We start from the raw sequence: 17,891 nt of genomic DNA on the forward strand, positions 1-17,891 counted from the left end.
GTCGTTTGGTGGGACTGTACTTGGTTGAGCTTTGCCTGGGATGCTGATACCCTGTGGACTGTGGTGGTTATCCTGCCACTGAGCTTCACTCGACTGATTTGAACTACCTCTTAGAAAGTATTGGTCAATGCGAGGCCCCACACCAAGCTCTCCCAGGCACTTTTTCCTGCCCTGGTGGATCTTGAGACCCTTCTCTGATGTTATCTTTTCCCAGCCACAGATGCAACTTCGTAGCTTATGTCCTGCTGCTGCTCTGTCAATTGCTGTGCTAGTTGTCTTATTCATGGTCGATTCCGTTCCTAGGTCTGTTGCCGTGTGCTCTGTCGATGAGTCATCTTGGGCCCCTGCTCTCGCAGACTCAAGGGGTATTCTTCGTCTTGTCTTTTCCGTAGCAATATATGGGTGGATCCAAAACGCTGATTAGCGATGGATCCTGCTGGCATGAGGAGCTAGCTTGAAAACTTTTTATATATATTTATTTTACAGAACCATGCACATGAGGCATTTTTATGGACGCACCTAGAACTTTTAACTATTACTTGATTTTGGAGAGTAAAATACAACGAAATTTTGTTCAAGGTGCACTGTGTCTAGGTGTATATCTGAATGACAATAAAGTTTTCATTCATTCATGCCAGCCCCGGTGGGGTCTATTCCCTCTGGTCAGCAGTCACCATTCCTAATGAAGGATATGCAAAAAAGTAGCGATGATAAAGGAACTGACCATAGTAAGCTGTTTGTTGGGTGGAAATGAGAAGCTACTGGGGCCTGGGTGGGGTAGGGAGAGAGAGGGGGGGAATGCCAGGGCTACCTGAAGTGAGAGAAATCAATATTCATACGACTGGGCTGTAAACTGCCCAAGCGAAATATGAGGCTGTTCCTCCAATTTGTGCTTAGCCTCACTCTGACAATGGAGGAAACCGAGGATAGCTCACAGAGTATCTCACCTGTTTTGGGCAGAATTTCTGGCAGTTTCTGAGCTGCCAGCCCACCAGGCCTGAGTGACTGAGCTGCCAGCCCAAGAATCCATTCGGCCCACTATGTCCATACTAGCCCTCTGGAAATCAGTCCCTTTGACCCACAACACCCATATTTGCGATCCAGAAAGCCCCCCCCCCCCCACTCCCACATGCCACCAATATTGGAATTGGTGGAGAGGTGGAATATTGCATTGGGGGACCAGGCCTCCCATGTGAACATGGGACCCAACAGGTCCCACTTAGTCTAGTATTTCCTATAGCAGGGTGAATAAAACGGAACACAATACTCTAAATGCTCTCTTCAGTTATGTCTTGTACAACTGCAATATAACATCCCAACCTCTATTCTCGATTTCCTGACTGATGAACCAATGTGCCAAAAGCTTTCTTCACCAACCTATCGACCTCTGAAGCTACTTTCAGGGAACTATTTACTTGTCCACCTAGATCCTCTGCTTTACCGCATTCCCCTATCCAATGTTCACTGTGAAGGTCCTGCCCTGGTTTCCTTCCCAAAGTGCAACACTTATCCAAATTAAATTCCATTAGCCATTCCTCGGCCCACTTGCCCAGCTGATCAGGATCCTGCTCTAACGTGATAACTATCTTCACTGTCTACAATACCACTTATTTCTGTGTTATCTACAAACCTATTACTCATGCCTTGTATATTTTTATCCAAAATGTTGATGTAGTTGACAAACAGCAATGGGCCAGCTCTGAGACACAACACCAGTCACTGGGCACCAGTCTGAAATATTACCTCCATCACCATCCACTTTGTTTCCTGCTTTTCAGCCAATTCTGTAACCAGTTTGCTAACTCTTGCTGGATCCCATAGGTTTATCATTATTATTACAGGATGTTTTAGACAAAGGTTTAACTGATACTATTTTCCTCAAAACACTCGAAAAGTTGTGGAAACAGTATACTGTTTATATAGGGTGTCAATCAGATTTCATTCACAATAATGCAGTTAGTTTTGGGCACAGGATGTCAGGAAAAAACAGTTGTTTATTATAGCAAGGTTTCAAAGGTTTAAATTGAGTGGAATGTTTGCATAACTGATTTTATATTATTTTCAGTTCAGAAGCTTGTGAGGTAATATAATTGAGGAGTTTAAATGATGAAAGGATCTGCTGAAATAGATACAGAAAGCTATTTCTTGTGGAGAGTGAATCTGGGGTATCATATAATTAGTGTGAAACCATTCAGGAGAAGACAAAACCATTCGGGAGATTTGCTTTTTCTCAAAATTAAATCACTCTGTCAGTAGCTGGCTCAATGAAATTTTGAAGACTGATTTTTATTTGGTAAGAATATGGATCAGATAGGGATAGAAGATACAAATAAGCCACAATCCAAATTATACAGCAGAGAAATGGGCTCTTCAGCCCAACTTGTCCATGCTGACCATCTATCTTTGCTAACCCCATTCACCCACATCCTTCTAATCCTTTCCTGTACATGCACCCGACTAAATGCCCTTTAAATGCTCTAATTGCATCTGCAATTTTTCCTCGGTTATTAGTTTCTGGTCTCACACTTCTTTTTAGCTTTAAATCATATGTGAAGAAATTTCCAGTCTATATTGAGATAATAAATATTCTAAGTTATTTTCCCCTCCTTTAAATATCTTGCAGACCTACCTCTTCAAGTGGGCCTTTAATCACATCCTCTATCTTGTTGCTAAGTGCCATATTTTTTTTGATAACCTTCGGTGATATACCTTGAAATGTTCTACTATTTGAGCAGCAGGTCAGGGTTGGCTATGCCTTCCAGCAAGACCTGCCCAGTTTGAAAGCAAGATCAGGATTGGAAGCAGGACTAAGCCATTAGACTACTCACACCCATTTCACCATTCAATAAGACCCTGATTGTGATTACCCCAATGTCATTTTCTTTCTGAACTAACCCCGATTCCTATATACTGCAAAAATCTATCTATCGCTGTTTTAAAAGCGCTCAGTGACTGAGTCTTTTTGGGCAAAGAATTCCAAATATTCACCATCTTCAAGGTTATTTTTTAAATTTTAATCTCTGTTCTCAATGACCCACCACTTAGATTGACATAATGGCCCCTAGATCTGGATAGCCGGCCAGGGAAAACATCATTCTGCATCGGTACTATAATTTGTCTTCAGAATCTGAATCTTATCCTTCATTGGTATCAATCTCCTAAACTCTATTGAGTACCGCCCTCACCTGGAATCAGTCTGATGCACCTTTTCCACACTCCGTGAACCTTTCGCACTACATTCACGCAAGAATATCCTTCCTTAGGTAGGGAGACCAGACCTGTATACAATATTTCTTGCACCATCTCATCAGAGCCCTTTTATTATTGCAATGTCTTTTCACGTGCACATCTCTGATTTTAGGATAGGTCTTTAGGCAGTCAATTAATACAGTTTGCTTGAAATGTTACATATTGCTCATTATTTATAATTGCAGATCAGGAATATTTGTAGTGGGACGGACAGGAACACAGCAGTCCGCTGGAGTGTATTTGATGGCCTTTGCCAAAGCACACAGGGCCTGGGTACTGGCTTCACAGACTGTGTGTGAGGAGTTGGTTCTAGATGTCTAGATATTTGAGAAGCTGATTGAATATTTGCCAGCAATCAAGAGCTAAATCTAAGTAAATGGGAAGGGAATTATGTTCTATTTTCTTTCCACAGAAGGTGACTTCCACATCTTATTTGGCAGATGTCTTAACAAGGTATGATGCACAGACCATGGTTTACAAGGGTTTGACTGCAGTTTAAATTCATCCAACATGGAAAGCTGAATGGATTGGGAGGCTCTAATATTGTTGAATTCCATCCTGTTTGGTGCTTTGAGCATATAGTCCATATTAAATAATTTGTCGGTCAAATTGGTTGTTGGGGTCGTTGCAGAAAATGTTGAATTGGAACAGTGTGAGAAACAGACTCCATGTGACAGGCCACCGTTTAAATGACCCTACCACACACTGTCCCACCTGAAGTAATTTGTGGCTGGCCCTGATCTGTCCTGGTCTTTTCTTATCTTGAGCTCTTCGCCTCTCCCCCCCCCCCCCCATATCTTACTTTTAGTCTGAAGGGTCCGACCCAAAATGTCACCCATCCTTTTTCTCCACAGATGCTGCCTGACCCGTTGAGTTACTCCAGCACTTTGTGTCTAGGGGAGGGGGGTGAGAGGGAAGAGATGTAAAGGGGATCTTAGGGTACATAAAGGGCAGTGGTTATATTGAACGAGCTGGCAAAGGAGGTGGTGGCCGGAGATAAAGTTGCAATGTTTGGACAGGTACTTTGATAGAAGTGCATCGAGGATGCAGGCCTTATGCAGGCAATCGTGATATCCATACACCACGGTCGGCATGGATGAAGTACGCCAAAGGGGCCTGTTTCTGTGCTGCATGATTTTATGATTCTACAAATTGGAGCAACTAAGCAGACAGGCCTGAAGCCACCGTGTTGTTTTGAGAGTGCAATCTACAGTTGGAGTTAACTGTCCATGAAGAACATAGTTCTCCGTGGGCTTGCTGCCCACCTATACGGGAGATTTTGGTCTACCTATAAGGGAGATATTAACATAGACAAAGATTGCGGCTTAATTCGCTGTTTTAACAATGCAATTACAATCGCATGCCACTGCACTTTCAGTGTTGTCCTCTGGTATGCAAGGCCTTCATGATTCTGTTCCCTCAGGTTTTTAAGGAATTTGAGACAAATCCTGGCTTATGTTGTCGAATTCCACAGAACCAGTACGTGTTTTACAATCCAGTGGCATTTCTGCCCGGTGGGATGCATGCTGTCCCCCTTACTCCAGTGTTCTGTTTTCCCCGTGGAATTATTGAAAAGCGTCAGTGCAATTGCGAGCCAACCCTGCCCATCCCTCTTGCTCTGAAATCTGCACGTGACACAGTAACTCAGTTCAAACATTTGGACACTATGGAAACTCTCGTACTCCAAAACTTGTGCCGAGAGCTGCCAATAGTTTTTTTTTAATGCCCTGCTGCCAGATTTATCGCAATACTGTGCAGTTTCAAAATGGGAAATAACTCAGTGCCATTGGAACGCTGAATAGCACAACAAAAATCCGAGCCTTCGTCATGGAATGGGTATTAATTCCAGCCGTGTTTGTATCTCTGAAGGATTCAAGAGCACGCGATAAAAATATCACCATTGTGAAGGAAAGAATTGAGTTCGGTCATTTTCCCTGTAGTCTATTCTTATCGTAAACTCGGACCAAATAAAAGTTGGCAGAGGCACTCGGAGATACGGCCCGTTCTATAATAGAACGAACGGAAATTGGATTCGGACAGAAATGGGTAATTGCCAGCAACGATAATGTTAATAAGAAATTTCCGTCTGCGAAACGTGCCAAAGCGAGCCACGTATAAATGTCGCTGAAACCTTTTAAAGAGCACAGTTAAAGAGCTTTTAAATGTGAACAGTTCGTCAAAAAAAAAAGCTTCAAATATCTCCAGAGAAAGACTGCGAGAGGGCATGTTGAGGGAGGTCTCCGACTTCCCAATCTAAATACACACACACACAAAACACCCATCTGCTGCGATTAACCCCCGCCGCCCCTACAAATGAAAAGCTGGCGTGGTCCAAGCGGAAAAAATTCCAAGCAGCAGCAAAAAACAAAACACAGCAGCAAAAACCGCCTTCTGCATCCTGGGCTGCGATTGTGTTGTTTTGCACAGAGATCCTATAGCGTTGCAAGACAAATTTCCCTTTAAAGCCCCAGACTTCAATCAAACAGGAAGCGGGCTGCTGTGTTGGGATTGGGACGCAGTCGCGTCGCTCCGCTCCAACCGCGCGCCCTTTGTTGTTGGAGAACACTCCCGACGTCAATTACCGGCTCCCTATATGGCGTCACAAAGGCCGGGCCGCGCCGCCGCCAGGAACGCCCCGCATTCCATGTCCTTTCATAAAAGGAGCGCCGGCCTTTATATGGCGTCACAAAGGAACCGACCGAACCCTGCCCGGGAAACGCCCCCGCATTCTTCCCCTCCTCCCTCCCTATCACGACCGCCCGTCCCCTCACGGCGTCATCTCCCCCCCCCCCCACCCCCCCCCTTCTCCTCTCCCCCCCTTCTTCTCTCTCTCCCCCCCCCCCCCCCCCCCCCCCCCCCTCCACCCCCCCCCCCCCCCCCCCCCCTCCCCCCCCCCCCCCCCCCTTCCCCCCCTCTGGCCCCCCCTTCTTCCTCTCCCCCCCCTCTTCCCCCCTCTGCCCCCCTCTCTCTCCCCCCCTTCTCTCTTCTCCCCCCCCCTTCTCCTCTCCCCACCCATTCTCCTCTTCCCCCCCCCTTCTCCTCTTCCCCTCCTTCCCCTCTCCCCCCTCTCCTCTTCCCCCCCCCCTCTTCCCCCCCCCTTCTCCTCTCCTTCCCTCCACTACTCTCGTCCCTCTCTCTCCCCCCTTCCTACCCTCCCTCTTTCTCCCCTCCTCTACTCCCCGCCCATCCCCTCTCCTCTCCACTCTTCCCCTCTCCTATCCCCCCCCCCTCTCTTCCCCCCTTCTCTCCCCCCCCCTTCCCTTCTCCTCCCCCCCCTCCCCCCTTCTCTTCTTCCCCCCTTCTCTTCTCTCCCCTCTCTTCCCGCCCCCTTCTCCTCTCCTCCCCTTCCCTTCTCCCCCTCTCCTCTCCCCCCTTCCCTTCTCCCCCCTTCTACTCCCCCACCCCTCCTCTCCTGCCATTCTCCTCTTCCCCCCCCCCTTCTCCTCTCCCCTCTCCCCCCTCTCCCTCCCCCTCCTCCTCTCCTCCCCCCCTGCCCTTCTCCTCTTCCCCCCCCTTCTCCTCCCCCACCCCTCCTCCTCGCCCTTCTCCTCTTCCCCCCACCTTCTCCTCTCCCCCCCCACCTTCTCCTCTTCCCCCCCCACCCTTCTCCTCTTCCCCCCCCACCTTCTCCCTCTTCCCCCCCACCTTCTCCTCTCCCCCCCCACCTTCTCCTCTTCCCCCCCACCTTCTCCTCTTCCCCCCCCCACCTTCTCCCTCTCCCCCCCCACCTTCTCCTCTCCCCCCCCCCTCTCTCTCTCTTCCCCCTCTCTCCCTCCATATTCCTCCCCCCTCTCCCCTCTTTTCCCCCCCCCACCTTCTCCTCCCCCCCCTCCTTTCCAGCTCCTCTCCCCCTCTCTCCAGTTGCTGCCCATCTCCCTCTCCCAAAGGTCCTTTCCTTTTCTGCCCCAGCATGTTGTGTCTATCTTCAGTGCAAACCAGCATCTGCAGTTACCTACACATTCCTCTTTATCCAACTGCTGCCCACCTCGCTTCTTCCCTGGTGTTGCTCGTCTTCCTTCCTCCTCAAATGCTGCCCACCTCGCTCCTCCCCTGCACAGATGTCCCCCCCCCCAGACGCTGTCCGGCCCGGTCGCGCCGCCTCTCTCCAGCTGTTCATTGTCTCTCCCGTTATTACTGTACGTCCTCCCTCCCTCTAGCCTGGAAGCAGGGGCGTGCCATGGGAACCAGAGAGCTGACGCTGGGGAACGGCCCTGCCCACCTCTCCTTGTAGAGCCAGGCCGCCCATTGGCGAAGGGATCGGGGGCGCTGACCGCTGTGTTCCGGCCCGGCCTCTCCCGCTCTACACGGGCAGAAGCTCCTTTTACGGGTGGATCAGGGGCGGATTAGCCGGCGTCCAAGGACAGCCCTCCCGCCCGGTATTTCCATGTATGGAGCGCCTATCCTTTTTTGCGGCGCCGAGGCGCGCCCTCATTGTAAACAGATAAAGGCTCTCTTATAATGTACATAACTTCCGTTTCAATGTAACAGTAGCGAAGCGAGGCAGTATGGCGGACCGCGGTCAGCCACCCGCAAAGCGGCTCTGCTGCAGGCCCGGCTTTAATCCTTCCAAGACGCCGCTGAGGGCGGCCCCGGCCGGCAAAACCTACAAGCCGGAGTCGCTACTGGACATTAGCGCCAGGAAGGTGGCGGAGAAGTGGCCTTTCCAGCAAGTGGAAGAACGATTCACCCGCATCCCGGAGCCCGTGCAGAGGCGAATCGTCTACTGGTCCTTCCCGAGGAATGAACGGGAGATTTGCATGTATTCCTCATTCAATTATTCGGCCGAAGACGGCGGGGACGACGAGAGCCGACTGCCCTTTAAACGGGGCATCGCACTCCTTGAAAGCGGCTGTGTGGACAATGTCCTTCAAGTCGGTAAGTGTTCCCTCTCCCTCCCCCCCCCCCCCCTCTCTTTTTAATCAGACCTCAAAGTGAAGAGGAGAATGCATTATGTGCCCACGTCAGGAATTTAAAGAGCAAGCCAGGTGAAGAAGTGTACACAATACACCCTTTATTTGCAAAGGACGGCTCGATGGCTCGGGACAGCGTTGGATTTTAACCCTGTCATTCAGCGCGTCGCGCCCCTTTAACACCCCGCACGAGTTGGTGGAAGATTGTTTGAAATGTTCTGTGGCTACAAAGAATTTTTTTTTCCTCCGATCTGTTTCAAAAAAGATGGCGTCCTGTTTTGCAGCACTGTTTTTATATTTGTTAAATATATTGTTTTGAAATGTGCAGTGCATGTGTCATGTTGCGTGTGTGCGGGTGTTTTATAGGCAAAGAGAAGGGCTTTGAACTCCAAATTCCTCCCCGGAAAAAAAAGACGGCGGCCCCGTAACCTTGCACATTAAATTTTAGCAGGAGCAGGGTCCAGTGTATTCTTTCTAAATGATTGGCAATCGTGACGACAAAGAGAGGTTTTTATTTTATGTTTTTTCTCGCTCTCTGAAATGCATGATAAGGTGTGGGCGAGTTACTTTTGTTGGAAGCGACCGTGGTTATATTTGCCAATTGCGCATATCAAATAGCCGACAGGCATTCCCTTCCCACCGCCTCGTTACTTTGTTCCCATTTTCATGTTTATTATTTGTTCCCTTCTGTTTCTGTCACCCTCCACCGTCGGACAATGGAGCTTTCTTCAATGCCTGTTAAAGACATTGGAGAGATAGATAGATATATGTGGAGGGCAGTGACAGACTGGCTGGGGCGATCCTTTCATACCATCAAGAACTGAGAGTGGATCCATCCAAAGGGAAAAGGAGATCGGGTGACCAAGCGTCTCAACAGATTTGAGCTTCCACCCGAAATATGTCTTCCTTCCTCCACATACGATCACTTACTTTCCTCTGTTTCAGTGGCTGGCTGTCTTTAATCGTTCCACCTTAGTCTGCGGTTAATTTGAATTTTAAAGCAGCCTGCAAACGTGATTTTTCTGCAGGATCATTTATTTTCCAGTGCTCGTTGGGTGCAGTGCCCTTCCGCCTAAAGGGGTTTTCGCCCAATCTGTGTCTGCTGTGATTTTCTCTCTATCTCAGTTGTATTTATTTTTTGTTACTAACATACCAGCATGCACGTCGACTTTTCTTTGGACCTGACGTTTTCCTTTTCGAAAATAAATCGGTTTCTTTAAAAAAAAAATGAAGTGGTGGCCGGTTCAGTTGGCTTTGAGCTTTCTTTTGCGCTTGATTCTCCGCATGCAACCGATCAAGAATGACAGGAGTGCGTACAGGGAGGGTTCTTGGCTGATTGCATTTAGCCAGGAATTCACTGAAAATAAGCCAAGGGGCGATAAATAAAAGATGCAATCTTCCAGGAGACACAGGCAAGCTTTAGTAGCTTTCAACAAGAGCGATGTCAAGGGTTTTAAAGAATTTTCAGAGGAGAAGAATTCCTGCAGGATCAGAGCAGCTTTTGGTTTCAGTGGCTCTGCCATAGGGACTGCTCGGCTCCAGCTGAAGTATGTGTTTGAAGAGGGACGTACTGTAGTTTGGAGTGAAAGATTATTAGTAAATACACACGTAGCTTTTTTTATTTCAAAATTGATGCCTGCCTGGAAAATTTTAAGCATTATGCTGGCTGCCTCCTAATTCATATGCCTGGCCTATGATCTCCCGGATGATGGTGAAGTATTAAGATTGGCTTTTTATTTCCGTCTCCTCGCTGAAGTACACAATTAAATATGATCCATTTTGGTTGAAGAGGTCATAATTGATGAAGACAGCCTAGGCTGGCGTTGCATTCAAATGTGTACTCGGCAAGAGTTGCGATAGCATAGACAAAGTGGTACAGCTTTAACCGGAAGCAAGGAAATGAACTGAAGGGGGGAAATTCAAGTTTCTCCTGTTGTCAAGAAAAACAGTTTGGCATGACAATGTGAAATGGTCACATTGATTTGATCAGGTACTATGTGGAACTGTGTTGAAACAAATTTCAGAAATATCATGTGAATTAACAAAAGTATCTGTTGTATTTTTTAAAGCCCACAGGAAAAGGACATTTAGCAGTACTCATTTTAAAGGAATACTTGACATTGATTTTGGGTGTTACTGGTCACACTGCAGTTTTGCTGTAAAACTGTAACAACTTGGTAGTTTTGCAATGCTTGTAAAATACATCATTGTTTACCGGGTCATCAAGTTTATTTTAGAAAACACTACTCTGTTCATTTCTGGCAATCATTTTTAGTCAATGGGTAAAATATCAACTAATTACAAACGGAAGTTTAAAAAAAAACCCAGATTCTTTGTTATCAAAGCCTTCTGACTTAAATGTCACTCGGCAGCTCTGTAGCTGTCTCTTTTGCCTGACAATGACATATAGCATAACTTTGAGAAACAGGTTTTCATGGGTTCATCAGTCATTGTATTCGATGGGTCATGCAAACCAACCTCCCTTCCATTGACTCCATCTACATTTCATGCTGCCTCAGCAAGGCCACCGGCATAATCAAGGATGAGTCTCACCCTAGACACTCCCTCTTCTTCCCTTTCCCATCAGACAAGAAGTACAGAAGTATGAAAACGCATACATCCAGAATCGGGGGCAAATTCTTCCCAGCTGGTATCAGGCAACTGAGCCAACCTATAACCAACTAGAAAGCGGTCCCGACCTATCATCGACCTCATTGGAGACCCTTAGACTTTGGACTTTACTGAACTTTATCTTGCACTAAATGTTATTCCCTTTATCCTGTATCTGTGGAAGGCTTGATTGTAATCATGCATTGTCTTTCCGCTGACTGAATAGCATGCAACCAAAAAGGTTTTCACTGTACCTCGGTACACGTGACAATAAACTGAACTAATCTAAATAATAAACTACTCGAGGTGCAGCTTTTTCATATTTGTTTGTCCTAAAATGATTAGGAAGAAGGGTCCTGAACCAGAACATTATCTGTTCATTTCCCTCCATAGATGCTTCAGTGCAATTTTGTTGCTTGAGATTTCGGCATCTGCAGTCTCTTGTGTCTCCAATGTAGTCATGAGTTGTTCATTTACTATGCTGCTGTTTGCAGCTGGAGGCTCAAGACCTATGTCTGCTTATGGACTCTAGATTTGCTGCTGGGTAGTTGATGGTTGGCTGTTCATCCGAGTCATTATTGTTACAACTCTAATAATGTAAAAAAAGCTTGGAGAGTGCTGCATATTTCAGACGTGCTGAAGCCAGAGTTTTGACAAACTCCATAAGTGTACGTCATGAATCTGCTGGTAATCAAAAGTTGTTTTACACATATTTCTCATAAGCATTGAAGACACTTTCTATGACTGCCATAACATTCTAAATCTCTTTTGAAATTTTCATCCTCTGCCCATTTAAGTTAAATACTGCCTTTCTAATTTTCATATTTTCTTGAGGATAATCTCTGGCATGAAAGTTTTGGGTTTATTGAGATACTATAAATCATTGCCAATTTTAACTTGGCAAATTATTTACACCCTTAATTTAGTAATGCTTATCATGAAGATTATTATCCTTTCATGTTTATTATGTTTATTATGTTTTAAGCTTACAAAGGATGTTCAACACTCAAAAATCCTATTGCAATAGATATCTTCTACCATCTAATTAGCACATCATTCATTAGTTGCATCAATTAAACTTGCATTGTACTAAATTAATTTCCATATTTATTTTCATGTGTACACAAGCTGTAAATTTTAAATATTCCAATTTATACTGGGACAAGACAGATGGAATTGAAGCATCATTCACAATCTCAAAACGACTTGTAGCCAATGAAGTCTTTTAAGTGTGACTATTGTTATGGGAAATGCAGTGGCCAGTATGGGGGGGGGGGGGGGGGGGGGGGGGGGGGGGGGGGGGGGGGGGGGGGGGGGGGGGGGGGGGGGGGGGGGGGGGGGGGGGGGGGGGGGGGGGGGGGGGGGGGGGGGGGGGGGGGGGGGGGGGGGGTTGGTAACACCCATACACAATGTTGAGCTAATAGCAGATAATTTATTTGAGTGCTGGTGATTGTAGGATAAATATTGGCAAGGTCATCAAGGATAACTCCCCTGTTCTTCAGTGTGATGCCCTGGGATCTTTTGTATCCACCAAGAGGGAAGACGGGACCTTGGCTTAAGAGTTTTGAAATGTGACAGCTCTGATAAAGCAGCAGTCTGGTGTTGCATGAGAGTGCCAACTTGGATATTAATGCTCGTTATTCGAGTCAGACAAACCTATTTGATATCTCTTGTGCTTACAGAGGTTGTTTAATATTATTAACATATTTAATATTTTAGGCAAATAACCTCTTTTCAGCAATCACCTCTGTTTCAAAAGTAGAAAAAGGTTAGCATATGGTTTATTGTTATCTTTCCAACTTTTATATCAAATTACCCATTCGATCCTTGTACTTTGTGATCTGTTTTTCAAGTGATTGCCTGACATGGATATTGTGAATAATATTAAAGCGTAATTGAGAAAGTTGTTTCAATCTTCTAGATATAAATAAAACAAAAGGTGTCCATCTAAAATTCAATTTCAGTGTATGTTTTTATGTTTTTTAATGTGGGACTGTCAATGCATTTTCATTGGTAATTGCCTTTATAGATCTAATGTACTGGAGACTTTGAGATTGCATAGACTTCGACTATTTGTTCGAAAATGGTCTCTGACGATTTCAAGTGAGGAATTTTATCTAATCTTGGCAAGCCAGAAACAAGAGCTCTGCCATTTTTCTTTGGGAGGAATGGCAATTATGTAAGTAAAATGCTTTGTGTTGATATTGAAAAATAGACGTAAGAACATTGTGACAGGAGCAATCTAAGAAAAATAAATATCTCTTAGAAAATAAAAGCTATGACAAACAAAGCCAGTATTCTGTAATGGGGCTGGAATGACAGATTAGGATTTCAGTTTTTACAAGAACTGAATACGAATGTTTTGGAAATCATTTTGTGTTTACTTGAATACAAAATAAAAGCAGATTCACTGCCTGCCGATTTGATACCATCTGTTGGGGAGGGTGCTGTTTATGAAATTTTGCTCAAGTTAGAGCAGGCTTCACAGCATAAATATTTTTTCTCTTTCACTTCGGAAGTATTTATGGTAAAACACCAGGAGGGAGCACGGGACTGACTCTTGTGGTTTTTTTAGTCTGTGAAGATAACGTTATGAGATATGAGGTTTGAATGGTGTAATTTCTGTGAGAATTTAAGTGTATAGTTGAGTTTGTGTACAGACCCCCAGCACGGTGGTGCAGCGGTAGGGTTGCTGCCTTACAGCGCTTGCAGCGTCAGGGACCCGGGCTCGACCCTGACTACGGGTGCTGTCTGTATGGAGTTTGCACGTTCTCCCCATGATCTACGTGGGTTTTCTCTGAGATCGTCGGATTCCTCCCACACTCCAAAGACGTGCAGGTTTGTAGGTTAATTGACTTGGTATAAGTGTAAATTGTCCCTAGTGTGTGTGGGATAGTGTTATTATGCGGGGATCGCTGGTAAATGTGCACCCGGTGGGCCGAAGGGTCTGTTTCCGCGCTGTATCACTAAACTTAAAAAAAAATAGAATTAAGTGATGGAATATACAAAATAGGAGATTAAGATACTATGTGGAAAAGGCAATTTACTTTTAATGAAGGATTTTCACTTGTAGCATAGATTGCAGCAAGCCAACTGGCCTGAAAAATAATTAATTTAAATGTATGGGATAATTTTCTGGAACAAAGTCACAAGCTATGTGTGATTTAGTAATGAGCCAGATTTGATGACCTAATAGTGCATGAGAATTTATCCAAAAGTAGTCGAAATTTGATTTGCTGTTTTCTCTTTGCAAGGAAGAAAGGCATTAGTTACTAGGATTCTAGATTGGCATAAGGCAAATGCAATGAGATATTGTTCGTGGTAAATTGGGAAAGGTGCAAATGGGCAAAATAAGAGTACATACACATGGCAGCTTTTTAGGTTGCCAAATGACAGTTTAGGTGGTCATTTAAGACGGTTTTCATGACGCGTGCGATAATGTGCTCGGATGAAGTGCGTAGTTACCAGTCGGAATTATGCTCAATGAAGCATTCACATAACATGTTCAAGAAGGAACTGCAGATGCTGGAAAATCAAAGGTAGACAAAAGTGCTGGAGAAACTCAGCGGGTGCAGCAGCATCTATGGAGCGAAGGAAATATGGGTTTCGGCCTGAAACGTGGCCTCAGTCTGAAGAAGGGTTTTGGCCCGAAACGTTGCCTATTTCCTTCGCTCCATAGATGCTGCCACATCCACTGAGTTTCTCCAGCACTTTTGTCTACATTCACATATTATTTCTGCTTCAAATAACTCACAAACTAAACTTATTCACCAATCAAGACATGATATATACCACAATAATAATAATAATAATAAATTTTATTTATGGGCACCTTTCAAGAGTCTCAAGGACACCGTACAAAAATTTAGCAGGTAGAGGAAAAACATGTAAGGGGAATGAAATAAATAGTAGAGACATGACTAGTACACAAAGTAAAGACAGAATACAATTCAAAACACAATATGAGGCAATTAATGCACAGATGAAAAGGGAGGGGGACGTGGGGCTAAGGATAGGCAGAGGTGAAGAGATGGGTCTTGAGGCGGGACTGGAAGATGGTGAGGGACACGGAATTGCAGATCAGTTGGTTGGGGGAGGGAGTTCCAGAGCCTGGGAGCTGCCCTGGAGAAGGCTCTGTCCCCAAAACTGCGGAGGTTGGACTTGTGGATGGAGAGGAGACCGGCTGATGTGGATCTGAGGGACCGTGAGGGTTGGTAGGGGGAGAGGAGGTCAGTGAGATATGGGGGGGCCAGATGGTGGAGGGCTTTGTAGGTGAGGATCAGGATTTTGTAGGTGATCCGGTGAGAGATGGGAAGCCAGTGAAGTTGTTTGAGGACTGGAGTGATGTGATGCCAGGATTTGGTGTGGGTGATGAGTCGGGCGGCTGTGTTCTGGACCAGTTGGAGTCGGTTGATGTAGGTGGAGCTGATGCCAAGGAGAAGTGAGTTGCAATAGTCTAGTCGGGAGGAGATGAAGGCATGGATGAGTCTTTCAGCAGCGGGAGGTGTGAGAGAGGGTCTGAGTTTGGCGATGTTGCGGAGATGAAAGAAGGAGGTTTTAATGACATGGCGGGTGTGAGGCTCAAGGGAGAGGGTGGAATCAAAGATCACGCCAAGGTTGCGGAGATGGGGAGACAGTGGTGCCGTCGATGGTGAGAGTGGGGTTATTGATTTTGCTGAGTGTCGCTTTGGAGCCTATGAGGAGGAATTCTGTCTTATTGCTGTTGAGTTTGAGGAAGTTATGTTGCATCCAGATTTTTATAGCTGACAAACAGGAGTTGATATGGGAGAGGGGGCGGTTGTGGGGGGATTTGGTGTAGAGGTAGATCTGGGTGTCATCGGCGTAACAGTGGAAGTCCAGGTTGAAGTGGCGGAGTATCTGACCAAGGGGGAGGATGTAGATGATGAAGAGGAGGGGGCCGAGTACGGAGCCTTGGGGAACGCCTTGAGTGACTGTGGCTGTAGCAGAGGTGTGGTTGTGGAGAGAGATGAAGTGGGATCTGTTGGAAAGGTAGGAACGGAGCCAGTTGAGTGCAGAGCCTTCAATACCAAGGTCTTTGAGTCTGGTGAGCAGGATGTTATGGTTCACTGTGTCAAAGGCTGCGCTCGGGTCGAGGAGGATGAGGATGTTGAGGGAACCAGTGTCAGCAGAGGTGAGGAGGTTGTTGAGGACTTTGAGGAGAGCAGTTTCTGTGCTATGGAGGGGTCGAAAGCCAGATTGGAGGGGTTCAAGTAGGTTATACGCAAGGAGGTGGGAATGAAGTTGCGACGCAACAATACGCTCCAGGGTTTTTGAAAGAAAGGGGAGGTTTGAGATTGGGCGATAATTAATGAGAGAGGAGGGATCAAGACCAGGTATCTTTAAGATTGGTGTGACAGCAGCAGTTTTGAAAGCGGATGGGGACAATTCCTTGGGACAATGAGGAGTTGAAGAGATTAATGAGGTAGGGGCAGAGAACGGGGAGGCAGGACTTCAGCAGGGGGGTGGGGACAGGGTCGAGGGAGCAGGTAGTGGGTTTGGAAGAGCTGATGAGTTTGGAGATTTCAGTAGGGGTGACCAGGTTAAACTGGGAGAGGAAGCAGTGTGGAGGAGGGGTAAGGAGGTCAGTGGAGATGTTGAAAGGACCTTGGTAGGTGGTGGAGTAGATGCTGGGGAGTCGGGTACAGGGGATAAAGATTGGTAGATGGTGCTGATTTTATCAGCGAAAAAGTGGAGGAATGAGTTGCAGAGATCCGGAGTAGAGGTAGGGAGAGTGTTGGCTCGAGGCTTGAGGAGGTTGCCCACTGTGGAGAAGAGGGTTCTGTGGTTTAGGCAGGGGTCAGTGAATATGGAGGAGAGGTAGGCAGATTTTGCAGCAATGAGGGCATCTTTGTAATCAGTGATGTGGAGTTTGTAAGCTTCAAGGTGGACTGTGAGAGATGATTTCTTTGTGAGTCGTTCAAGTCGGCGACCAGTCTGTTTCAGTTTACGAAGTGCAGGTGTGTACCAGGGTGAAGATGTGTTGAAAATTACGGTTCTTGTTTTGAGAGGGGCCATAGTGTTAAGGGAGGTAGACAAGGTGGAGTTGAGATGGTTTGTGAGATCATCAGGTGAGATGGGGGCTGAGTCCAGGGGGAGAGTGGTGGAGAGCAGGTCAGAGAGATGGTGGGGATCAATGGATTTTAGATTACGGAAGGTGATTTCTCGGAGGAAGTGGAGGCAAGGTGTCGGAGAAGGGATGGTGAACCGTATAAGCTTATGATCAAAGAGGGGGAAGAGGCATGGATGGAGGTCGAGTACCGGTTGATTTGTGGAGTAGTCCAGGTCAAGGATGTGGCCTTTGTCATGGGTGGGAAAGGTGATGTGCTGAGTGAGAGAGAAGTTGTCAAGTAAAAAGGCGAATTCAAATGCAAGCTTGCAGGTGGGGGAGTCCATGTGAACACAATGACATGCAGCAAAATTATAATACAGTATCTCAACTCTTTTTACACATTGCAATTAATGCAATTTCTATTGGTTCTTTCCACTTCCAAACAAAAATGTGTTTGGATTTTTCAGCGTATGATCAACCTGTGTCAATAAATCCTGGACCATGGTAACATATATGCTTAACCATACACACTACAGATTGATGCAAGCATATTTTCTGTGAAGGACTGAAAATTACCATGACATGGCCATAGCATGGGTCGTTATTGCTATTGGCACAGAAACACTCTCGCTTCCCACATAATTTATCCATAACAAAATATACAGGTTGCAAGGAAATTTCTAAAGGTATTTTATGATAATAGCTGTTAAAACAGACTCTACCCATCTGACAGGTTAAACATTACACTAACTGACAAGAGATGGCCAAAGGACATAAATGCAGCAAATGTTCTTTTGGTAATATGTTTAAAGGTGTCAAAACAAATAATAACATTGGGAATTAAAACACATTTGATTGCATTCCATAAGCAAACATAGTCAATGTTCACTCTGAAGACCATGAAGCACAATAGGGTCAGGGCGTGTGTGAATCAGTGCGGGGTGGATAGATGGCGGGGGGGCGGGGTGAGAAGGCAATTGGTGCGTGATGGATGGATTAAGGCAGGTGAATTAGCAGGTCGGGAAGGTCAGCGCTCTTCGGACAACATCGCC

General features: G+C 46.0%; 1 protein-coding gene across 2 annotated transcripts in view; it reads left to right on the forward strand.

The window, feature by feature from the left end:
* Positions 1-7,668: 7,668 nt before the first annotated feature.
* The window catches only part of LOC129696750 (zinc finger SWIM domain-containing protein 6), a 187,680-nt gene continuing 177,457 nt past the window's right edge, over positions 7,669-17,891 (forward strand). The window contains exon 1 of one of the 2 annotated variants that reach the window (XM_055634904.1): positions 7,669-8,124. In XM_055634904.1, the coding sequence (XP_055490879.1) occupies positions 7,755-8,124 (370 nt within the window). In that variant the 5' untranslated portion in view covers positions 7,669-7,754. The remainder of the gene's footprint in view (positions 8,125-17,891) is intronic. The other variant, XM_055634895.1, reaches the window with a different exon arrangement.

This window comes from Leucoraja erinacea, chromosome 1, assembly GCF_028641065.1.
Source record: "Leucoraja erinacea ecotype New England chromosome 1, Leri_hhj_1, whole genome shotgun sequence".
In the NCBI taxonomy this organism is placed as follows: Eukaryota; Metazoa; Chordata; class Chondrichthyes; order Rajiformes; family Rajidae; genus Leucoraja; species Leucoraja erinaceus.